This window comes from Orcinus orca, chromosome 1, assembly GCF_937001465.1.
Source record: "Orcinus orca chromosome 1, mOrcOrc1.1, whole genome shotgun sequence".
NCBI lineage: Eukaryota > Metazoa > Chordata > Mammalia > Artiodactyla > Delphinidae > Orcinus > Orcinus orca.
The window spans coordinates 148,190,053-148,216,383 of record NC_064559.1 but is presented as its reverse complement, the minus strand read 5'-3'; the positions used below and the strand labels follow the sequence as shown (position 1 = coordinate 148,216,383).

Here is a 26,331-nt window from a genome sequence, read left to right as displayed (position 1 = left end):
TTTTAAAATTTTAGTACAAATTTGCAAGTCTCTTTACTACAGCAGGGTTTTCCTCCTCAGTCATGGAGAAGTATCAAAGATTCTGTGGCCATGTTTTCAAAACATCACACCATCTGACGTGCTGGATCCCTTTACTTGGATACCTGAGGAGCAATTAAAACTCAACAAGTCCAAAGTTGAACTTAATATCTTTTTTGTCCTCATCAGTCGGGTTCTTCTACCATATCCCTTATTCATTATGTCATTTAACGGCATTGCTGTTCACTTAGCACCTGAGTCAAAAAGCTGGATTGATGCTTGACTACTTTTTCTCTCTCAACCTCCATTCCCCCATATCCATTCAATCAAAAAGTCTTTTTATTTTACTTCTTACTTACATTTTGAATCCATCCTTTTTTTGTTGTTGTCACTGTTTTAATCCATAACCTTATCCTCCTTCTCCTGATCCATTTTAATAGTCTCATAACTACTTATTTTTTGTCTTCGGCATCTTTTGATTTTCTAACTGTAGTCTGAAAGATGTATCCAAGCTGTAAATAGGACCATATCATTCCCAGCTTAAAATCCTTCACTGACACACTATCACCTTAGGAAAAAAAAGTCTCAGTTTATTATCATGGCATACCTGTGCCCTTCTTACCTCTCAAACCTCATATCCAGTCCCTCCTGGCACATGAGTGACCCCACATGCTGCAATCGTCATCACATTCACTAGATCCCTACCATTCACTAGGGTTTCACTCTATGCCAAGCACATTCTACATCACATTATCCCATCAAATCTACACAACAACCCTGTTAAGCCAGCACCTGTTTACATGGTAGTTATGCAAAACTACTCGCTCCTCTATGCATATCATGTTATTCCATGCTTCCAAGCCTTTTCTCAAGCAGTCCTCTCTTTCTCTACACCCTCCCACCCTGCCTACCTGACCTCACTTCTTAAATTTCTTAATTGTATTTAACCTTCAAGACTCAGTTTATGGATCCTCTCTTCCAGAAAGTCTCCCCTGACATTCCAGCCTAATACACACATCCTTTCTTGATGTTTTATTGTGCCATACGCACATTTCTATCTCATGTTGAAACACTCTCCCCCTAAACTTTTTGAGAACAAACATTTGGGCTGTTAATCTTGATCTTCCAAAAACTTAGTTCAATGGCTGATTCCTAATAGCTGCTCAATACACATTTGTTGAAGTGAAATAGAGAATGAGCAGATATTTCAGTCATAACATTCTATTCCATGTCTCACTAAATGGCATCTGATCAGTCATAATATAGTTGATCTTTTCAAGAATACTAATTACCGCTATTCTGTTTTCTCTGTAGGGATTTTTGAAATATCATAGGTTTTTTATTAACTGAACAATCCTAATACTCAAATTAATAGGCAGAAGATTTTAAAGAATATTCTAAATACAGCTCCTCTTTCTATTCATTGGAACTGCAAAATTTTTTACTCTGACTAGAATTCTTTTATTTTCCTTTTTTGCTTAATCAACTCATGCTTATCTTTCAAGTTCAGCTTAAAAGACAGTTCCTCAAGGAACTCTTCCCTGACCCCTCCAGCCTATTGTAAAATAGCATCGTTATGCACATTCACAGCATCCTCTACCTTTCCTTCCTAAAGCTTGGCTAAATACAATTTTGAGTGAACATTTATATATATTTTTTCTTTTCTACTACACAACATTCATTACAACAGTAAAGAGCATTTCTGTTTCAACATTACACTCTCCTACTTTGTACCATTCATTCGTTCATTCAAAAAGAGTGTTATAAACTTAATATGTTCTAGACAGTATACTAGGAACCGAGGTAAAACAGTGAGTGAAACAGACAATATCCCCCTGCGCTTAAAAAGTTTGCATTTCTAACAGAAAACACAGGTCACGAGCAAGATAACAAATGGAAACTATCAGATAATAATAACGGCTATGAATAAAATAAAAAGTAAGTAAAAAGTTGCTAAGTAAAAAGTAAAGTAAAAAGTACAAAGATGGTAAGTAAAAAGTTCAAGGACACTAAAATGGAAAAGTCACAGAGGGCTTCCCTGGGAAGATGTTGTTTGAGCTGGTCTCTCATGGGCACTCAATAAATATTTGTGGAAGGAAAGGGAAGGGAAAATAAAGGCAAAATGGGAAGGGAGAAAAAGAGGAAAGAGGAATGTTAAATGGCTTGGTTTGTATATAATGTCCTTTTGGCAAAAGCATTCATCCTTGTGGATTCTTATCTCAAGATGAAGGAGGACTGGTGACATTCTTGTCTGGGCCTGGTGATTAAGGGATAAGAATCGTGGAGGAAGCAGGGGGTGTGTTCTCTTTCTTGTGATATCAAAGTAAAGTATCTTTCAGATTTAACTCATGAGAAGATGTAGCAAGTCTGGAATATTTGTTGCCTCTGATTTAATTGTCAGTGAATGGGACCTGTACTGTCAGGAGGAAAATGAGCCATAGAAGTGCAAACATCAGGGGCCATCCTCTGATCTCACTTTTCAATGTTTCTGGAAAGTGCATTTTTAACATGATGGGAACGGGGGATAGTAAAATATTGAGCAAAGTCTCATCAGTATCATTGCTGTGAGAGTTTTATTTTTTGAGGCACATGTAAAGAATGGCCCAGGGCTTCCCTGGTGGCGCAGTGGTTGAGAGTCCGCCTGCCGATGCAGGAGACACAGGTTCGTGCCCCGGTCCGGGAAGATCCCACATGCTGCGGAGTGGCTGGGCCCGTGAGCCATGGCCGCTAAGCCTGCGCATCCGGAGCCTGTGCTCCACAAGGGGAGAGGCCACAACAGTGAGAGGCCCGCATACTACAAAAAAAAAAAAAAAAAAAAAAAAGCCCAGACTGCTCTTTTGATGACCTGGGCATGTGGTACATACAAGATCAATAAGAATTTCTTGGCTTCCGTAATTAAGATCAAATCTCCATGTTTTCTACTTAATCTCAGACCCACAGGGTGTCAGAGTCACAAAGGTCTTAGTACTGGTGTCATTCACCATTAATCTTCAGATCTAGTTCTTAAAATGATTTTCGTAGCAAGCTTTCTTCTATGTTCTTAAAATAATTTCTCATAGCGATGAACAGCATTCATTGTTTCTAAGATGAAATGGTGGAGACTGAGAGACAACCTTATAGGGAAATAATAAAATTTGTACTTTTTCTTCTTGAATAATTAGGAATCCTCTGTTGTATACATGCCCTTGATGTAGATACTAAATTCTCCATGTAACAGCCCTTTGGATGGACTTGTAGCCTTAAAGAACAACCTAGGTTTTAAAATAAAGAGCTATTCAGAAAGTTTGGGGGGTGGGGTGGGGAAAATCACTCCAAATGTAAGGAGTAAAGGAACATAAGAAAAAGACAAATGAAAGGGGAAGCATGGCATTTTGGGAATATAGACAAGACTGGAAGAGTAGGGAGCAGGAAATGAAAGGCACTTCAAGCCAGCAGGAGAGTCCCATTTGCCAAAACCCTTGGGGGCACTAATGAATAATACTCTGAAAGTACAAATCATTATTCTAACTGCATTAGGCTAATATCATAGCAACCTCCTATTTGGGTTAAATACTTGGATGTAGATAGTACATTCTTAGATATGGGAAAACATTTTATTTAATTAGTGGGACTTCGATTATCTCTGGACATGTTCCATTAGTGTGCCTTGGTTATCTGGGTATATCCATTATCAGGAGTTTGGCTTACAAGTCCATTTAGTGAGTTCCATCAAGGCATTTTTCTGCTTAACCCCTCATAGCCAAGTATCAGGGAGCTGGGTCCTAGTGGTTTTCAGGTTTCTTTGCATACACTTGTAGTTTGTCAGTGCAGTGAGAGCAGAGGAGAATTTCCCATACATGTGTGCTTCAGCCCACAGTTAGCAGGAGGTGGGAAATCAGGCGGAGATGCCTTCCAGAGCCAACGGGGCCTCTTGGCATTTCCCTGGCAGCCTCATGCTTATCACCAGCCAGAACTCAGGCACTCATTAGGCTCTTGATGAAAAGCATCCTAAAGAAAATGCCAGCAAATTGTACCACTGCGCTGGCAAGAAATTAAAACTGCTCAGAGCAAGTGGAGCCAAGAGAGCTGTTGAGATGAAAGGTAACATCAAGGGTGTGATCACTGACTCACACAGGCCTTCAGGATTCAAGATGTGGCTTTCTGCTTCACTAGGGAAAGCAGGAGGCCCTCTCGGCTGTCAGCCACAGTCAGTCCAGCAGAGGGGCTGAGACAGGTGAGGAGGTGGGATCTGTGAATTAAGCTTTGTTGTACTTGGGTAAATGCTTGTGGTTTGGGTTGTTTTCTTTCCCCAAAGGAGCCTGTCCTAGGAAAAACACAAATAAGAAAAAAAAACTTGTTTTTGATTTGTTTTTCCTGGTCCCAAACACTTGAAGATCAAATTAAGTAAAATAAAAACTCCAAAAGCACCACAGGTCCTGTTAAAGTAGGAGCAGACAGTGTGGATAGGAGCAGATAAAACCTTAGAACCTAAGAATCTAACAAGGGGACAGATGAAGGGGTGTTTTAATTCCAGAGGAAATTCTTGGTGGTGGTGCTAATTTATCCTTAGGCTCAAATGGCCATTAGCAATGGGGAAGAAAGAAAAGCTGCACCAACATGCAAACAAAGCACACTGAGATTTGATTTTCATCACAACTAAAGGTGGTAGGCAGAGCAATGGCCCCCAAAGATGCCCGGGTCCTATTCCCTGGAACCTGTGAGTATGCTGCCTTACATGGCAAATAGCAAAGGGAATTAGGATTGCAGATGGAATTAAGGCTGATGACTAGCTGACTTTGAGAGAGAGATAATATCCTGGATTTTCCAGGTGGGCCCAGTGTAATGACAGGGGTCCTTAAATATGGAAGCAGAAACAGAAGCCAGAGTGATACGATGTGAGAAGGACTCAGGCCAGCTGTTGATGGCTTTGAAGATACAGAAAGGGGGCCACAAGCCAAGAAATGTTGGTGGCCTCTAGAAGCTGGAAAAGGCAAGGAAACTGATGTTCCTCTAGGAGGAATGCAGCCCTGCCAACACCTTGATTTTAGCCCAGTGAGAACCGTGTCGAACTCTGACCTCCAGGACTGTAAGAGAACAAAGTTGAATTGTTTAGGCCGCTAGATTTGTGGTAATTAACAATGGCAGCAACAAAAATTGAATATATTGGTATTTAGAAAATTTATCTGAAGTTCCGAAAATGAGTTTCCAAGTTCATTTACAATTCTTGAGGCAAAATAGTGAAGCAAGAAAGCAGTGAAAAGATCCAAAAGGCATATTTATGTGTTAGAACTGTTAGGCATATTACATATATAATCTCACTTAGTCTTTACAACAGCCTTATGAAGATGCATCATCAGTTGTAATCTGTAAACAAGGATATGTTTGAAAAATAAAGACAAACCATGTCCTTCAGTTAATTAAAATCCTCTAGTAGTCCCCCATCTCATCTGCATTAACACACAAACTCCTTATCCTAACCTATAAAGCTATAAAGCTCCACATCAATAATTTCAAAGTGTGGACTGCTGATCAGCATCACCTGGGACTTTGTGAGAACAGCAACTCTCAGGTCCCACTACAGGCCTTTTCAATCAGGATCTGAGAGTAGGGCTCAGGAATCTGTAGTTTAACGTGCACTCCAGGTGATTCTCATACGATAACATTTGAGACGCACTACCCCACATGTTGTGCACTCACCGACTTCTCCAGCCAAGACTGGTACCACTCATCCTTGCTTGCGATGCTCCAGCCACACTGGCCATCTTTCATTTTCTGAACGTGTCATGCTTTCTCCCATTTGGGGCTCTTTTCATTCTCTTTTCCTTCTGACTAGTAGGCTCTTCCTTTAGAAATTTACCTGTTGGCTTATGTCTTTCATGTTTTGAGGTTTCCCTGATTGTGAGCACATGAGAGTCCAAAGAAAGAGTATTGATGGGACTGGTTCCCCATTATTTCATCATAACCTGTGTCTATGATTTGAGAAAATCATAGATCTGCCAGTCATGAATAGAAAGCTATGGATGATAAGAAGATGGACACTAGTTGTTAACTCCGTAGATTTAGGTATTGCTACAAGTTTTAACAATCATAGCCACAATTCTTTTTTTGCTTTTTTTTCTTGAGGAATCTGGACTTGGAATGTTACATTTGAAAAAGCTTTTAGTGCTGATAAACATCTTAATCATTTCATCTTATGATCCTGCATGCTCTATTAATTTTAATTCTTTTCTGAAGGGAGGATTTAATAAGCAGGCACAACTCACAGCATATACTCTATACATTAGCTAGGTGTATTCAAACCAGTGTTAACTCTGAACGCTTCGTGGTGGATAAGCACTTACACTTTTTCAGTTTCTAAATTTTGCCCTTTTTACAGTGAGTTCCGCTGCATTTCACAAATTTCTTGGCAGGGTCTTTAAGGTTGATTTTGTTTTCTTCTTGTATAAATTAGCTACAGTAGATTATTTTCGCAGTTAAAGCATAAGATAGTATCAAAGTGTAGTTCTATTGAAAATTGTTTCTACTCAGAGGAGCATTTAGCATTTTTATTTTTTATTTAGCATTTTCACAATTATAAGTCCCTAGTACAATTAACAAACTCCCCAATTATGGTGGTGTTATGTAATAGAAATTTATTTCTCAGTCATGTAACAGTCCAGGGTGGGTATTTCTGGTCAGTGGATGGCTTTCTCCCCTCCCATATGGCCTCAGAGCCCTCTGCATCCAGCCAGCAGATAGGGAGAGGAGAGAAGACTCACTTATTTCTTACAGTCCAGGCCTGGAAGTGATTTCACTTTCGCTCATATTTACTTGACGGGAATTTGTCGCAAGGCCACAATTGGCTGCAAGGGGGATACGGAGTTGTTGTCCGTGGGTGGGCAGCCATTCCCAGTGACAAAATCACTCTGTGAATGGGAGCTACAAATATTGGTAGGCAGCCAGCTGTCTCCTGCCACAAAAACCTATGCAGATTATCTTAATGCCCTGTTATACTGCAGTTGCCAGCCAAATGTAATGCTCAATCACAGCAAATACATCTCTCCTTCCTGGTTACCAAATGTGCTTTTCGCCCTTTTAATCGTGCTCTTATTATATACTCCCATAGCACTTGATATGTACTCATTTAGAAATTCTCATCATTTTTATTATTTGTTCAATTACACTAAACTTCCTGAGGGTAGGACCATAGTTGCCTTGTTCATTGCATCCCCCACACCCAACATAGTGCCTTAAATAGCACATCACATATATCAGTCTTGTTTTTTGTTAATTGAAGTGTACTTGACTTACAATATTATATTAGCTTCAGGTGTACAACTTAGTGATTCGATACTGTTATGCATTACAAAATGGTAGTAGAGTTTGAATGAATGAATGAAAGCACTAAATTCCTATTGCAATGTATTACCTCTTAAGATTAATCTTGTTTCAGGCTACCTTGGTTACTTTTCGATCAGGTGGTGAGCTGAATAAATCAAACAAGAATTAAGACCCTTTGTCCTTCTTTGTCTTTTCATAAAGGACATGATGCAATTGTCACACTCCTGAAACATTATAAGAGACCTCAGGATGAATTGCCCTGTAATGAATATTCTCAGCCTGGAGGAGGTACCCCCTTTCTTATTAAATTTTCATTGTTAGTGCAATATTGTGCCTAAAGGTAAACCTGTGTTTCTATCACCAACATTCTGGGGTTAGGGATGAAGGCATGTCAGATCAGCTTTATTTTAAGAAGATTGACGTCTGGGTGAGGCTGAAAATAAAGAAGCCCCCACTTAGGCTACTTTCTGACTCACCAGTCTGCAGTTCCTCCAAGTTTTACATTCTCTGGACTGGATGTTTATGAGGCTGGTGCATGACTGGGAAGGCCTGGGTAAGCTGAGAGCAGTCATTTTCCATTTCAGTAATCTATTAAGGCAGAACAGAGAATACTCATATGCAGACACAAATTAAATCCACTGGAGTCTGCTAGACCTTGGATTTTTATTTTTAATCATTTTATGTACCCTCTAAATAAACACTTGCTGTACAGTTTCAGTATCTAGAGAAAAACCTAGAGTTAAGTTATAGTCTCACTTGGTGTTCTTAGCAAATTTCTTTTGTCACGTGCTACTTTTCATAGTGTTTAGCTTTTATGGAAAAAAATGTTTGCTACCTTTAACTCTATAATTTGATTTCTAGATGGCTCCTATGTGTCTGTTCCATCCCCTTTGGGGAAGATTAAAAGCATGACAAAAGGTATTTTAATATGGGACAGTTATATTTTATTACTAACAATAGCTATTGCCTCAAATATGATAACTTTCTATTTTGTTTTATATATTACAAATGACTATTTTGCAAGCATAAATAATATTATTAACAGACCGTTCTTTCCATAATCAACCTCTTCTGCTATGTTATTTTGCATATGTCCTCTTAGTTCATGAAGGTATAATGGTGAAAATTCCATATGAATATTAAAAGAAGATCAAATTCACATAGACATTTGTATTTTTAATGAAATATAAATTATAAATATTAATATCTTTAAGGAGAATTGGGAAAAGGTTTGTCATAGGGAAAAAAATTGAAAAATAAATTATTTTTCAAAAGATCCCAAATAAGTAATACTTTGGGAACTTTTCTGAATGTATGCTATACACAGAAATTAATACCATTGAATCAGGAAAGTAAAAAATATTCAACTGTAAATTTATATTTATTTAGAATTTGAAGTTTTAAAAAATTATTTTTGGTTTTGAATGTTTCTTCTGAATAATTCATATGCTTATTTCCTAATTGGCACCTCTTGAAGGTTTAGTTTATGGATATTTGACTAAGCTTTTTGTGACAGGTTGCTGGCATTGACCAGATAAGACTCTTTATATCATGATGTGATATGGACTGTTCTCCAGAGTTGCCACATCATACAGACAAGCTAGTGGTTGACCAAATCAGGAATAAACCCTTAGCTCCAATAACAAAGGTCGGGTAACAGAGACAGAGAACTAACGGGCTTTTAATGTAGGGGAATAGGGATCATTTGTGATAAGGTTTTAGTATCTCCAAGTAGTCAATTACAGTCGGAAAATTAAATGTTACTAGGGTATGATGTTTTTGGTTAAGTATACATGTGCATGTGTGTGTAAGCATCCACATGTGTGCTTTTTATCTTAAAAAATAAAATAATAATTCCTGTTTGCAGAGAAGGCAGATGTTCTCCTTCTAAGGGCTGGATTGCCTTCACATTTCCATCTTCAGCTCTCAGAAATTGAGTTCCATGAGATTATCGGCTCAGGTAACCTAAGAAAATACTAGTCTGTTTCAGTTTAATGAGTTCAGTTTAATAATATGTGTTTACTTGTTTCTCTTAAACAATTTTAGGTTCTTTTGGGAAAGTGTATAAAGGACGATGCAGAAATAAAATAGTGGCTATAAAGCGGTAAGCAAGCAAATGAGAAAATTTAGCATCCAAGTAGAGCAGTAAACTCTGAGAAGTATGTGCATGGCTAGCCCCTTGTTTTGATTCATCTGTTGACTGAAGACTTCCTGTTGCTGTCATTTCCAGTTATCGAGCCAACACCTACTGCTCCAAGTCAGATGTGGATATGTTTTGCCGAGAGGTGTCCATTCTCTGCCGGCTCAATCATCCCTGTGTCATTCAGTTTGTGGGTGCTTGCTTGAATGATCCCAGCCAGTTTGCCATCGTCACTCAGTACATATCAGGGGGTTCTCTGTTCTCCCTCCTTCATGAACAGAAGAGGTATGGTCTCTGACTTATCATTTTACATGTCATTGGAATTACAGTTGCAACACCTCATACGCGTTCTGCTTAGGTGAGCTTTTACCTTCTGTTATCTCTGAGTGCTAGGAAATGTGACATTTTAAAGATGGCTAATAATTTATGTCCAATAATTGTGTTTTAATGACTAGAAAGATTTCTCTGCTTTCTTAACAGGAATTCAGTTTAAGATAACAAATTCAAGGAATTTAAATTGGTAACTGAAGCTTATAATAATTAGGCTAAACTTGACATACCAGTAAAGCAGATATGTCTAAGATCAGAATAAAATAATTACCAGGGGTCACAGTATTTATTTTTTAAAGTTTTAAGAAAGAATAGTCTTGCACAAGTCTAACTTGAATTCACTTCCTAGATCTATGCATATGATAATTAGAATGTGGTTTTTACTCAGTGATTAGATTCCATTTTTATGTTATTACAAAGAAATTAAATATAAAATTACAAAGATTATAAAATCAAGTTGACTGTTTAAATAAGAGGGGTTGGTATCTGAATTGATCTATAATTAAGCATTATCAGATGTAGAAAAGCTATTTTTCCAAATGTGTTGAATTTTTAGCTTAATGTTCAATCAAGCAAAAACGGCTGAAATTATACAGAATAACAAATCACACACACTACTGATTCCTTTTAGAAAGGTATGGTATTGGCTTTGACCATTTCATCCTCATTAAATCTATTTTTAAATTCTAGGATTCTTGACTTGCAGTCTAAATTAATTATTGCAGTAGATGTTGCCAAAGGTATGGAGTACCTTCACAACTTGACACAGCCAATTATACACCGTGACTTAAACAGGTATTTTTTTCCCTCTAAATAATGAACTTGGAACTGTGTAACTTACTAGGAGTCTAAGACAGATTTCAGTGAAGATACATTTTAGATTTATTGCAGAACACAGTTTTCTACTCTGTGGGTAAGGGAACAGGCTACCATAAGCCTAGGGGATAGAAAGGTTTGTCATTGTCTTTTACAGAAATAGAAAGCTGTATAACTGCCTCTCAGGGACCTTTCAAATCTGTGAAAAATATGCAGAAAGACTATGACATCTGTAAGTTTCACCAGCTAGCTAGTTCTCAGGCCAGTAAAGTCAGATCAAGGATTGAGATCAATGACCATTATAGAATGTCATGTCTCATACAAAGTCAGGTATTATAGTAGGACCTGTTATAAAATTGTCTGAAATGCTACTTTTGTGCTAACATTTTGTTATTTTTTTCTTATAATTATAAACTCAGCCAAAACACAGCAGCTCATTTACCTAGTTATCATGTGAAGATGTTTTCATGTGGAATGGAGACTTGAAATGAATATAGAACTAGAATGTTTTGGTGGTGGAACCCCAAGGTTTTCTTTTTTTTTTAAAATAGTGAATGCTTTCTCTAAGAGAAATCTTAGAAAAAGGCTGATACACAAAAGGAGCAGCTTTAGTTGAAGGCAGAGTATATGGTGCAAAATTCTGTTCATTTACCATTTCCCACTGCCAAAGAGGGAGATCCTTGAGCCATCTCTCTGGAATCTCAAAGGTGCTAAGGAGAATATCTGGAAAACCACCAATCTGATAAACCACTGGTTTATGAAACAAGCTGGATTATTCAAAATCAATAACTTTCATTTCATGGTTGCCAGTAAGTCAAGTAGATCCCATATATGATCCTTTATACAAAGCCCACAGTTCTAAAACTGCTCAATATTCATTAATTACTCCAGTCATTTGTTCAGTAGCTATTTGGGTATCTGCTATGTTCAAAGCCTTTATACTTAGCACAGTAGAGCCAAGTGAAACTTCCATAGACTCCATTCTCAAGGAGCTTTCCTACTCTAGTAGAGGAGAAAAATACCTAAATATGCTCTAGGTATAAAAATAACAAGTTCTCTTAAGGAAATAGTGAAATATTTTCTATAAAATTTCAGAAAGAAGAATATTAATTACTTCTGAGAAATTTAGAACAACTTTATGGAATAGGCGACCTTCGGGCTTGACCATAAAGGATGGTTAGAATTTGGAAGAATATCCTAGGCTTAGGGAAGACATGAAAAAATAAAAAAAGAGATTAGAAAGTTAAAACCATGTATAGGAGCACTGAATAGTTTCACTTCAGTAGATGAAATGTATAAATGTAGATAGTGTATTTAATGTGTGAAGAGGACTCTTGGGAAAGAAAAATAAACTGAAACAAGAGCACAGAAATTAGTGAATGCTAGAGTAAGGTAGTTTAGACCTTGTTCTGTAAGCAAGAAGGAGGCACTGAGGATGTTAGAGCAAGGAGTCACAAATTTGGGACTGTAGTATGGAAAGATTAATTCAGCATCTTTATAATAGATCAACTTGAAGGGAAACTAGTGAAGCAGTTGTTGCAGTGATCTAGATAAGTAATGAAAAGCAGTTCACTAATTAATGGCAGAGGAAATGAAAGGAAGAGACAGACAGGAGAGATAAAATAAATTAGATATGAAGAGTGGTTGAATCTTAGATATTGGAAGTAAACATATATAGGACTCAATCTATTTATAGTTGTTTACTAGTTTTCAACAAAAAGTTATTTCTTCCCTGTTATTTTCTTTACCTCTCTTTTAAAAATATTTATGTTAATAAACATTTTTTCTTTGGGTTTCAGTAACAATGTTCAGGAAACAGATTTAGGTGATAAATTAGCATAATTCCAACCGGTGATTTGTGAGTTTTAGGAGTATTGTTTCGTTATCCCAACCATCTTTGCATGTGTCATTGAAACAAATATGCTCACTGAAAGTTTTCTCTTGCTGCAACGCTTCACTTGTGGGGCAACTGAAAGTGTGTTCTGTTGCCCTGTGAGTAAGTGTAAGTTGTTGCCACCAGGTTATAAAGCAGGACCAAAAATATAAATGTTGTTGATTAAAAGTGAAAATAGAACATGTATTATGTAACAGATATAAGTTTATATTTACCATTTTTTCTGTCTCTAATCTAACCTAAATACTTAAATTGTGCCAAAAAGTCTTCAAGTCTTATGAAACACTATTTCATGGGTGCCTTCAATATAACAGAGTACCAAATTCTTGCATTTATTATTTGTGGACTATTTTCTACTGCTCTTTAATCTGGTAGCAATAAAACATTTTTTCAGTTTAATGCAAATGTAGCATGTGTACTGCCCAAAAGAGTCTAAGTCCTTCTCCTCAGGGTTTATTACTACAATCTGGTTAGGGACATAAAACATATGCCCAGGAAGCAAATTAATTGCCATTTAAGGTGGAAAATGATTAAGGGCCAAAATGATTAATCAGCAATTTTCAAAGGATTTTGAGTAAATTAAAGATCAAAGTAGAATGGAAAGCTTCCTGGAGGATGTAGAGCTAAAACTAGACTTTGAAGGATAGGCATGTATCTTTCCTCAGTCTTTTCATAGCATACTAATCCTTGTATTTGTACAGTGCTTACAAAGTCCCTCCCATTGAAAGAGGTAGAGGGAAAGATGTACGTCATAGAGTGAGGAACTCAGGCATTACATTTGTATTGAAATGACCTGTTTCCATGTTTCTCTCCCCAACTTTTCTGGGCAGGTCAGGGCCTCAGGAACAGCAATCCTGCGCTCTTCATCTCAGATTTCCAAAACTAAACACAGTGTCTTACACAGAGTTGTTCAGTCAATGCATTTTTAACTGAACCAAATTCTTGAGGCATTTCGATGAATGTCATTTCAGAAAGCAATGGCCTAGTTGGTACAAGTATGACTCCTTGTAGATAGAGTCTGACTAACTTGCCCAATACCTTTTATAGTTCTAAAAGAAAGAAGTTGTTTGAGCTTACAGATCAGCCCACAGAGAGGGGACACTTCTATCTTTGGTTTTGTGGTTGTTAATTTATTTGAGAGAAAGGAAAACACTTTGCCCTTATAAGTTTCTTACCATATAAATCAAGGAATGCTTAAGGAAGTGGTTCTTTCCAATGATGATGATGAGAATTTATTCAGTGCTTACAATGTGAAAGACCTCTGCTAAGCCCTTGTTATGTATGCACTCATTTAATTTCACAGCAATCCTATAATACAGTTATTATTATGTCCATTTTACTGTAAGGAAACTGACTAAAGATATTAAGCCCACAGCCACATGCTTATAGCTATATTATGCTGACGCAACCACAACAGCAAAACCAAGTCAGTACAGAGAGATAGGAGGAGGCTGGGTGATATTGGATGAGCATCGGCCACATTGATCAACCTTGCTCTTTGTACTTCAGTCCTATAGGCGCAATTCCTGTGACCCAAACCATTTCTCATACCATCTCCTTGTGCTTCTGTGTTTCTGCTTTATTTCTTCTTCTACACCCCATGTTCTGCTAGTATGGAGCAGAAGTTGCATATGAGGCATATGGATATGTCTTCTTTGGCCCATAATGTTTAAATATTTTTAAATGTGTAGCTTTAGGCAGGAAGGTACTTTTCAATTTGTCATAGATCCCACCACCTACCAACTTACCAGTTTATACCTTGTCCAATTTATATGCTCATTTTGTGGCATTGGAGCTTACAAAACATGGTTTACAGCTAAACATTTTAATGTTTTTTACTTAATACTAGCAGCTATCTTTGTTTTCTTGGTAAAGTCCATTTTCCAAATTTTTTGATGTTGAAACCAAACATCACTGCAAACATCAAATAAATGGTCTTTTCTGTATTTAAGTAAATAATATAACACTGTAATCCATGAAACAGTGATGTTTCCAACAGAGTGGCCATGGCACTCCCAAGAGAGATATAGAAGAAGCACTATAGAAATGCCAGTTGTTATTGTGGTTAATCCCTCACTTGTTCCTTTATAGGTCAAGAATGTGGATGGAAAAACACTCCACAGTATTCTCATCCATACAGATATTTATTTTTATATAACACAACTAATTAATTGGGGGTCTAGGTCTAGATCTGAGGGCTGTTTTTGAGTGTCAGCTTATTCGAGTGACTATGAAGGAAAATAATTAGTGATAATTTAAAAACAGCCAACTTGCTGATGACAAATGACAGATAATTTTAAATGACAATGCTAGTAAAGGCTAAAAGAATTTTAATTTTGAAGGTGGATTTAACTAAGTTAGTGAAGATTTCAGAAGGTATTAAAGAAAATATTGATTAAAATTTTTAATAATTCTTTTAAGTTGATGTATGTGTTTGCCTTTCAGTTGAATACAAAATATAAAAACCCTGCATTTTTTAAAAAAACAGCAATCAAGTACAAATTAACAAATTATTAATTGTTTTTCTGTTACCTATTAGGTACAATTGTATTCCTTGATTCACATAGATTACAGAGTTCGCTCTCAGCTATTCCTTTCGCTTGTGACTTTTCTAATAAGTGATTATACAGAAGGAATTTAGCATTCACTGGCAAATACCATCTTGCAAAGAATTCTGAGTACTTGAATGCAGGCCAATTAATTGATTACATTGCAATATTTATGGTAAGTCTTAAAAGAGAACCCTTGAAACTCATGAAATTCTTCACAACTCTACTTTTGTAAATCTCTAGTATAAAACCAGTCACAAGTGGCATTTTTAATTTTGTCTTTTTTTTCACTTATTTCCACTTTAAAATTAAGTGAATTAATTAATTAATATAAAATATTTGAATGGTTGATGTGAGCCAGAGTCTATGCTATGCCTGGAGGCACAGCTGAGGATGACAGACCCGTAGCCCCTCTCCAGCAGAGCTTAGAGCCTAAGTATTATTTCCCAGTCATAAGAATCACCTGGGGGCCCTCATTTAAAAATCAAAAACTCCTTCCTAAAAGGCACAGATTGAGAATGTCCTAAATTGGACCTGAGAATCTATATTTTTAAACAAGATTACCAGCCAATTCTTATAATCAAGCAAGGAGAGAAAACATTGTTCTAGTTGGAGTGGTTCTCACATTTGGCTACACATTAGAATCTCTAGGAAAACTTTAAGAAAACCCTGATGCTACTTAAATCAGAATCTCCGAGTTGGGGCCCAGGTGTCATATTTTTAGAGAGCAATACAGGTGATTCCAATATACAGGCAGCATTGAGAACTACCTTCTAGTCTAATACCAATTACTCCTCTTAACCATTTGCTATACAATCTCATCCTTCTCTTCTTCCAGGGTGGAGTGGGAATATTGGGAAATCAAGTCACAATGTAATTCCAAATGTTTTGTGAATCATTGCCCTAAATACAATATAATCATTCATTCATTCATTCAATAACTAACGCAAAAGACAGATCCACATGCTCATGATACCTATGGCACAGAGTAGGTTCCAAGATCCAGCAGTTTCCATGGGAGTTGTGCTATATATAAAAGCATTCTTGAGCACCTAATTTATAATTCATACTTAATATTAGAAAAGTTCCCAGGAGTGTAGAATCTTCATCAGCAGCCAAACAGAAGTAAAAGTTTCAATATTAGACAACTGAAGTGCACACAGTTCATACGAGTATTCAAGGCTATAAAACCCTGGAAGAATATAGACCTATGTATAGTAAATCAATACACACATATATAGAGAAAGACTCACATAAATGTATATGTGAATATTATACATCAGTGCACATATAAGCATGCACATTTTCATGTTTTTGTAATGCTTCCATTCTTTCTCATCTGCAGTTCTGAAGAAATTAAGCCCTATGGAAAAGGATTTGAGAGATATTTTTCTCAATTCTCCCAAGGATGAGACCTAGCTGTTACCATTTGGGATTCATAGAGAAGTTAATTAATTACAGATGCCTTGGGGCTTAGGGCCTGAGGGCTTAAGGGGTGCCTAATTATGAAATGTCTATATCCAGAATTGTAAGATGACTTCAGATTTTCAAAATTAAAAAAAAAAATTTAAGTAATCAGTTTCAATCTGTGTCAATTTCATTACTACTATGAGTAATGAGGGGGAAAAAAAACTAAGCTATACAGCTTTCCAAGATGAAATTTGGATTTGTTTGGCTAAGGCATCTGCTGCAATAACAGACCTCAAAATGTATAATGTTTCAAAAACAATAGAAGTTTGTGTCTTGATTGTGTGAATTAACAGGTTGTTGTGGTGGTCCCTTACCCATGAAGTTGTTCAGGACCCATTTTCAGCATGTTGCATCTAGGGTCTCCTTGAGGATCATCTCTATTCAAGTGAGCATAAATGGGACAAGAATATGTGAGACGTGCATGAAATGCTTTGTGGGCCAGGTATCAGAGTGGCATATGTCACTTTCAGTCACATCTCATTGGCTAGAGCTCAAATGGCCATGACTGACTGCAAGGAGTACTGGGAAATGTAGTCCAGCTGTGTGCCCAGAAGAGGAAGTGAGTTTTGATAGGCAGCCAGCAGTCTGGGTTACATTCGCCTTATTTGCACTAGTGACAACAGGTACTAGGGTTTGGGTAGAAGGGTGATCTAGATTTGCCTGAATTACTTGCACAAACATAATGTCAACTGCATACTAAATATTTTTAGTTTGTAAACACATTTTCACAATGTATAAACTAATACCACTAATTGGGAGATGTGGTGAAAGCTACTCAGTAAAGCATATTATATATAAGTTAATTTTGAAATAATTCTCATTCACTTTTTTTTGTTACATTAAAAACATGAGAATAGCTTTGGGAATGTGGGGACATGTGTCCCTGAACCTAAACATGGTTCAAGAGTAAAAAACATGTACTGTAATAAGATGTAATAGTATGAAATAGGCTATATAAATTCAAAAACATCTCAGTTCCATTTGCTCTAGGTCAATGAAAACACACACACATTTTTCTTTAAAAGTGAAAATTAAAACACAGACTCTGATCACTCTACTCATAGAACCTTATTATACCATATCCGTCTGAAAGGGTTCCTCAGACATTTAATTCTACAAATGAATCCTATTTGCAAGGCTTCCCTGGTGGTGCAGTGGTTAAGAATCTGCCTGCCAATGCAGGGGACACGTTCGAGCCCTGGTCTGGGAAGATCCCACATGCCGCGGAGCAACTAAGCCCATGCACCACAACTACTGAGCCTGTGCTCTAGAGCCCGTGAGCCACAACTACTGAGCCCGTATGCCACAACTGCTGAAGCCTGCGTGCCTAGAGCCCGTGCTCTGCAACAAGAGAAACCCACATACCGCAAGGAAGAGTAGCCCCCGCTTGCCGCAAGTAGAGAAAGCCTGTGCGTGGCAACGAAGACCCAACACAGTCAAAAATAAAATTAATTAATTTTTTAAAAATCCTATTTGCAAGCTTCACTCAGGTGTTGATATTCAGTCACATTTTCCATTCCCACGTCTGACATGATTAAAGTCAGTCTGTCTGTCCTCGGCTCCCTGAACCTCCAGATGAAGCAGACAGTTCCCTCTGACTCTCAAGTGCCTACCTGTTATTTAAATAGAAATTCACTGTCCAGCTCATCCTCCTCTTCTCTGATAGTAGATCCACCCCTGCCCTCTAACATGATTCCCACAGTTCCCAGAGGGCCAGATGTGTCCCAAACATTCTCAGCACATTTCAATTTGGTTCCTCATCCTGAGCCAAAATAGCAGTCCCCGCTCCTTACTCTATCCTATAAGGTCCCTTAGTCCTGAGTTGTGCTTTCTTTGTACTCCTGTGGAAATAGCTAAAGTTTCCTCCCAGGCCCAGTTAAAACGTTCTTCCTCTCTCAGCTGCCTCCATTAGAATGTCTGGTTTAATTTTGGCTGCATCCACCAATTCTAAAAATAGTGCTCGTACTTAACACCTCATTAAGTAAATTCCCTTAGACACATACTCCCTTTAAATTAAAACAGGTATATTTAAATCAGAGGAAAAGCTCCTTCATTCTGCCCACACTATCATACTGCTAACACAGACCTAGTCAAACCTGCCATCTTTCGCTGAAACTTCCGTCAGAATCTTTGCCTCAATCCTCCCAGTTAGACACATCCCTGAATCTCACATCTTAGAGGTGGATTCTTAGCCACGCTCTGCCATTTGACACCATACACAAGATTATGTGTGTGTACAAAATAAATGTATCTGTGTGTAAAGAGAACATAGAAAGTCAGGGTTTGGCCAAAAACAGGAATTCTGTGATACCAAAATTCACTTTTGATTTGACATAAAAATGCTACTAGTCTGCACTGGAACCCGGCCTTAGACTTTCTTACACCCATGCTTTTTGTGGTGAAGTGGTTCAGTCTGCTGCCTCTTTTCTTCAGTACAACACGGCCATACCCTGGGAATTCCCACAGCCAGAGACAGGAGTGCTTTCCCTGTGGCAGGGTTACCTTCTGTCACCCCAGGGTGGAGCTTGGAAGAGAAGGGATGCACCTTTCGACCTGCCAAAACCTTTCCAGTGCTTCCCTATAACTGGCAGTGAACTTGCTGGCCTGCAATTTTCTAGTGTTGCTGGTTCCTCACATTGCCATTTTCCATCCTTTGGGGATATGGCCTGTATAGAGTCAGCTTTTGAAAATGTCAACAAAGGCTTTTCTCTGTTCGGCCTTGTTCTCTGCTCTCATTTCTTGGGAGGCACTGTGAGTGCCCCTCTTGGCACCATGTCAATTTCCTAAGCAGCCAACCTTTCAGTAATGATATTAATGCCACCTTGTGGTTATCTGTGCATTTCTCAGTTCATCATTTTCAATCTTTGCTTGCTGAGATTCATTTATGTTGTTGTGTTCTTCAGATCCTGGAGTTTATAATAGAGAGCAGCCTGACTCGGAGTCCAGAGCCAGAATTGCTAGCTAATAAATGAGGAACAATCTTAATAGGTAGATATTTTTCCACTGATTGAATTTCAATAGCTCTACCTTTAATGTGGCCTAGAAAAAGAGATGCAGAAAATTATAAATTTTCTTGCCTTGCTTAATATTTTCTGTCTCAAAATCCTCCTTGTCAGCCTTGTGAGGAAGCAACTCTTCCAACAATGTTAGTCTTCTTTTGACTTGCAGCATGAACAGTTCTGGGAATCTGTGTTGGTGTGGGTTACCACCCTATTTGAAGGCCACAGGATGAACCAACTGAGATTGCAGGCTACGGAACCAGACCATGTGAGTTCAAATACCAGCTGTGTTACAGCTTACCTTGGGCCATTTGTTTAAATACCAGTTTCCTAATTTGCAAGATGGCAATAATAATACCTTATTGGGTTTAAATGAGAAGATGCATTAGATATTATTTTCATTATTTTTCTTAAGGAATATTTTCACTACTTAATATTCTTGAATGCCCAAGTTTCTTTACTGAATTAAATATTTCTAAGGACCTGTCTCCCCTTTTGATTGTAGTATCACAAACTTTGTTTATAATATCTCAGATGGCTAGTTTCTTCTTGTCATGAAGATGTAAGAGCTAACTGGATTGTTTGACTGAAGATCTCATGTATATATATATATATATAAAGATGGGCCAGGGAATTCTAATCCTGTATTACTTTCTTCACTGAGACCTCTCCATCCCGTCATGGTTCAAACTTGCAACAGGGATTCAGTTTGACACTACCATTGTGTTGATGCAGATCTAGAACAGAATTTGGATAAAAACATAGCTGAGGGTTGACAGGGTTATTTGATTATTCAAGATCCTTCTCAGTGATTGTTCTTCCTAGGGCTCATTCACAAAACTTAAGCATACAATTTAAACATCTGCCATTCAATCATTCAACAGTCATTTGTTGGGAACACAATGGCAGAGAAGGGGAAGCATCATCAAAGGCACATAGCAGAGTTCACGCCAGGAAAAAATGTCAAGTAGGAGAAGCCCTAGTTTTGCAGAGGATGTATGGAGCATCTATGTAGTTAGGCATCTTTCCTTCCCTATGCCCAGTTAGCTCACCAGGCTACTCAACTGGCATATTGTCCTTCTCACTCTAAGGAGCAGGGATGTTTTCAAAGTTAACACTGAGAAGGTTGCCCCCTGCTCTTCTTTAAATAGTCAAAGAAAAGAAAGAATTCATCCCTTCACACCCTCTTGATTCCCAAAAGACAGTCATTTTTCTCATTTCTATTTCTATTCTCATGTGTCACTGTTGTGATGTCACTTGACTTCTTTCTGCCTCAGATTCCTCATTTGCAAATGGAGATAATGGTGTCTATGTCTACCTTCACAGAGATATCCTTGCAGTTAATAGGGGGTGTGAGGGCAAAAGTACATGGAGCACGTTAGAGAAAGACTCTGCAAGAGAAATCAGTATATCATTTTTATTAATCACATGGAACTGAGTTGCCAGAAAGTCTCAGAATAAGGTTCATTTTGCATCCAACTGCTGGATCTCTACTATTTGTAGAGTAATCTGGATTATCTTCCTCCCACTGAGGGTGAAAGTTGTTGTGGTTATTAAATGGTATGGGAGACAACACACTTCTTTTCTGAAAGGCTATTACCTTGACCAGCATGGAGAAAAGAGCATGTGAGCCTCACAGAATGATTAGAACTCTTTAATCCTAAAGGGATGGTCTTTGTATCAATTACATTTTAAGCCTTGTATGTGAAGAACGTATTCTTAGTCACTAAATCCTCTTTTAATGGCTTTAACAACCTACAGAAAGTTAGTGAAAAGCATGCCTGGTGCCACAGATGAAACAGTGTTAGAGCATTGATGATGTCTGTCTTCTTTTCTTTGGGGAGGGAAATCCCCTTCTAAATTCTTAAAATAGCAGTTGGCTTTCATTAAATCTATTCAGAGTTAAGGGTCTGAGGATCTTGAGTGACCCCTTTCTTTGGGAACGGAGCACATTTTAATAGGCTTTTTCCTGTCTGTGGTCCCTGAAAGATTTAGCGGCTGGCAGGCCTCCTGAATTGCTGGGATTTGTAAAGGAAAGGATTGATTACATGCTTCATCTAATTCTTTCTCTTTCTTTAATTTCTTTTTTCCCATTTCATACAAAGAATGAGAAAGATATTCTGAGTTTCCTCCTATTGAGATATGGTTGGCCTTTAGGGCAGACATTTTAGCACTGAACTTTCATTAACCTCTTCTGGGTTTGACAAAGTTTCTTTATTTTTTTGCTTCCTAAATATGAAGCTAAAGAGCTTTTATTTACCAAGCCTGTTCCCCAGCATTGTAAGCAGTAGGGAGAAAAAGGTTTGGGGGGGGTTTCTTTTGTTTTATTTTGCCTTTCTGTTTTTTGTTTGTTTTGGGGTGTTTTGTTTGTTTGTTTCTTTTTTGTCTTTATCCACTGAATTGCATCTATATTCTCTATCTGAAAAGGTAAATTTAATATAGAGCTTAACACACACTATTCGTTCTGATGAAAATGCCCACCCCACGATACCTTCTTCCCTTCTTCCCCTCAGTGTCCCTTCTCACCCCTCCTCCAGTATCACTTTTCTCCTGGCTAATTCCTATTCCTTCTTCCAGGAAGTGCTCCTAGGTGTTCCTACAGCACACCATGCTCTTACTTGTCTCAGGATAGCACTCTTAAAATTGCTCATGTATTTGAATATATTCCCTGCTATACACTCAGGACAGGGGCTGTGGATTTTATTCCCAAATGCTTAGCACAGTGACTGGGCCCTAATAAAAGTTCAAGTAATATTTGTCAAATGCATGAATGAATTAATAACATTTTAAGGAATATGAGAGTATCATATATTAATGTTTCTTTGTGCCAGGAATTGAGCTCAATATTTCCAGGCATTGGCTTATTAAATACTCATAACTCTGTATGATAGCTTTTTTAAAAAGATAAAGTATAGAAAGGCTTAAAAACACTAAGCAAATTATCAAGGTGATACAGCTAGTAAGTGACAGACTAAGGTTATTCCCCATACTATATACTCATATAGTCCAAAACATAGAGATATATAGTCATTTAGTCCCACAAACCAGGAGCGGCTCTGACTGAACAGCTAAGCTATTTGAAGATTGCCTTACCAAGGGAGGTGTAGTTTATAGAATTCATAACAGAAATGAGAAGGTAATTTTTACTTAATATTGAACAATTCAAGTAGCATTTAATAATATGAAAGTCATTCTTTGGCTCAATTAAGACTGCTATCCCACAGGTCACTTACCTGGCTGTTTTGTGCTGCAGATAATTATTTGCATGCTAGTCACTAAAGCTTGTCCAAAGAAACAGTGAAGACTATAAGAAAAGAAAATGTAATCAGCTTTTTGACTGCTCTGATTTTCTAATTTACACAGGTGAAAAATTAGCCAAACAAGCTGGTTTTGCAATATAGATATAGCCCAAGACTATCTGATGATTCTTAAGAAAAATACAATCCCAAAATTCTAGTAATTTCTAGTCACTACTGACCATGTAGATTTGAGCCAATACCTGCTTTTTCTGAATTGATTGATTTTCCTTCTCAAAGGCAACATTTTATTTTCTAACCTGCAGCATTTCTATGCCTGACTGGAATATTTTTGCATTTGATTAATGTTTTCATTTGACTTTCAATGAGGTATCAAAACAGTTTGGCTTGTCACAGTCAAATTATTTAAATATCCTCTGAAAAGAGTATGTGGGAACTAAAATCAGATTCATGTGAACCTGAAAAACCAGTGGTGACATTTCCTGAACTTGTTATATTTTTATGTCTAAATTAATCGTTTCACAATTTTGCTTTATGTTGACACTCGACTTCTTAAATACAGTGATTATTGGATGCCTTAATGGAAAAGTTTTAATTTTTAACTGACCCAGAAGTTATTTTCTGGCAAGGATTTGTGTTCCTTTTTTAAATATTCCTTGTAATTTCAACAGCACAAATATAATATGCCATCTACTTATATTAAGATTTTCCCCTTTTTTTTAACACAAATACCTAAGTTATCCTTTTCACTTCTTAGTTACTTTTTACTCCTAATTGATCAGAATTATCCCAAATATGGACTCAAATATGGTCAGCGTTCTCTGTCTACATTCAATTTATGCCATGTTAAAGAAGGCAACATTAAAGAGTACCTACCATAAGATTTCATTTACATACAATTTTAGAAAATACAAACTAATCTCCCGTGTCAAAAAAGCAGATCAGTGGTTACGTAGGGCTGAGTTGAGAGAGGAATGAACTATATCCAAGGGGAGTGAGGAATTCTGTTGAGGTGACAGAAATGTTTTGTATCTTGATTGAGACAGTGGTTTCACAGGAGTATATGTCTCTTAAAACTCACTGAATTGTTGTCTCTAAATAGATGAGTTCTTCCTTCTAATGTGAATACAAATGAATTGTCTAATGTAAGTAGTAAATATTAAGTGAAATCCTTAAAAAGAGATAAGCAAAGTAATATGAATTGTACCTTTCTAATCATGAACAAAAGGTATGTATTTGCTCTTCTTAAAACCATAAAAAGGAGAAACAAACATTTGCCAAATAATCTCACTGAGGATATCAAAACCAATTCTAGCTAGAGAAGAAGAATCAACATAACTGGATTGGAAGAAGAAAGGTTTACTCAGATGCCGTCACTGAATAGAAATCTGTATCACACTAAGGTCAAGTTAGGTGTCTGCAAATGTTAGCGTTCAGTCAAAGGACCGTAGACATTGACAGGAAGGGAGATGAGAGAGTGTCTTTGAGACTATGCGCTAACCCTCTATTTACTCTTGCTGGTTCTGGTCTGATGCAAATGATATTCAGTACCAGAATTTACTTCTCAGCCAAATGTGAAAGTGCATATATTGAATGGCGAAGAAAAGGCCCAGAGTGTTTATATGTCATCAAAAAACTGGTGGGATGAAGACATTAGATCTCAAAAATTGCAAACTGGCAGATACAACATCTGGAAAGAAAAAAACTACCCTAATATCACTAAGTTGATTAAAAGCAACGTGCTGCTAGATATGCAGCATGAAACTGTGGATCATGGGGGTGCAGCCTGAATGGCTTTTTTCAGTTTTCAAAATGTCATTTATGAGAGAAGACATCTAAAGTATCTAATGAAAATTGATGCTGTGATTCAGGAAAGATACAATGAAAGAATTAATTTACAATCAAGATCATGGAAGTGAGATTGCATAAGCAACATAACTCATGTGCAAGAAATATAAAATCAGATTCCTTCAAAATTAGAATTGTAAAGCACTTCTATATAAGTGTGAACAAATGAAAAAGTATATGTCAGATAACTGGTATGTGAAAAATGTTCTCATTTGCACTCTGATCTAAGGTCAGTGTAGCCCAAATTCAGAAAATTGAATTGGACAATTCAGAATTAGTTGGGACAAGGGCATGAGCAATGTGAATGTTTAAGCTTCAACAATAAACACAATGAAGTTGTGATAAACTGAATCTTCTCTTTATGACTATAAATAACTCAGAAATGTATAGTTCAGATGGTTCTCATTTGAGCAGTAGTTTATTTAGTTTGCTAAACTTAGCTGGATACTAAGCTTCTCTACTCATTTGCAGGGCAAGGCAGGTTTAACCACCTCAGAGAGCCATTTGTTTACTTGAAAATGTTAAAATTTCTATAAGTAAGTTACACGGTATGTATCAACTATATATATATTATTCTAATTTAGCAAATACATTTAACAAATAGTTTTTGCTACAAAAACAAACAAGCACTAAAGGAAGCTGGAATTGTCTAGTTTCAAAGTCTTACCTCTTTTGGTAAGATGTCTCAACAATTAGAGATTACAAATACCTTATTTTATGTATTTTTTATTTTTACTTCATATTTTTCAGAATATTTTAAGGAAAAGTATGTTTTTTGTCTTTTGGGGTTTTTTGGTACATAAAACCTACTATAGTGAGAACTAAGAGAATATACTCGGTGAAAGAAACCCCCCCAAAAACAAGCAAGTTAATTAATACATTTAATTAAAATTTATATTTTGAGCATTTGATCAATGAAGTGCTGTTAAAGTCATAAATTGGTCAAATGCTTGTATAACCAGTAAGTTTACACAACTTTATGCACAAGAAGTTTCTGCTCTGGAGGTCAACACTCAGAAGTGTGATTTGTTACGAAAAGAGGACTTTTGAGACTTCTCAAACTGAGGCTCTTCTCTCAAAAGTTGGGCTTGGCTTGCCCGCACTAGCTTACAGTATCATTTCTTGTATGAAAAAGTTACTGTAGGTTTGGGCCAACAACATAGAGACTAAGAATTTAAGAATTAAGGTGGCAGTTTTAAGAGCAGTTTAGTATCAAAGAGAACCTATATCCCAGGTATGTGCATTTTCAAGTCAGAAATATCAAGGCTTGATCTGCCATTTCCTAATGCTGTAATGGCTAACAAGTTGTTTCTAGACATCGGTTTCTTCATTTATAAAATGGGGAAGATATCTACCTTACAGCAGTGTCTAGCACATAGTAGACATTAAATAAATTTTAGCTCCTGGTTCCACACGTAACTTATTTGCATGTATGTTTACCAAGGTTCCAACTCTTATATATTTGCTACAAATAAGAGTTGCAAAGAATATTTCTCAAGAAAAATACTTAGTAATTATTTTTCTGACTTCTCACTCTCCCACTCAACCAAAATTCCTGGTGATCATAACATGTTTTGTTTAACTCAGCTAATCAGAGTGGGGTGGGTGTGGAGAGAGAGAGAGAAAGAAGGAGAAGAAGGAGGGGAGGGAGAAGAAGGAGGGGAGGGAGAAGAAGAGAAAGAAGAAGAAGAAAGGAGGAGGACAACAACGA

General features: G+C 37.1%; 1 protein-coding gene across 4 annotated transcripts in view; it reads left to right on the top strand.

Moving 5' to 3' along the window:
- TNNI3K (TNNI3 interacting kinase) overlaps positions 1–26,331 on the top strand; it is a 288,986-nt gene that overhangs the window by 108,214 nt on the left and 154,441 nt on the right. For all 4 annotated transcript variants that reach the window (XR_007474235.1, XM_049703161.1, XM_049703163.1 and 1 more), the window contains exons 14-19: positions 7,519–7,605; positions 8,179–8,235; positions 9,185–9,277; positions 9,364–9,421; positions 9,548–9,742; positions 10,478–10,582. Coding sequence is in view for 3 of the 4 variants with exons in the window: in XM_049703161.1 (XP_049559118.1) it covers positions 7,519–7,605; positions 8,179–8,235; positions 9,185–9,277; positions 9,364–9,421; positions 9,548–9,742; positions 10,478–10,582 (595 nt within the window). In the remaining variant the exon portion in view is untranslated. The remainder of the gene's footprint in view (positions 1–7,518; positions 7,606–8,178; positions 8,236–9,184; positions 9,278–9,363; positions 9,422–9,547; positions 9,743–10,477; positions 10,583–26,331) is intronic.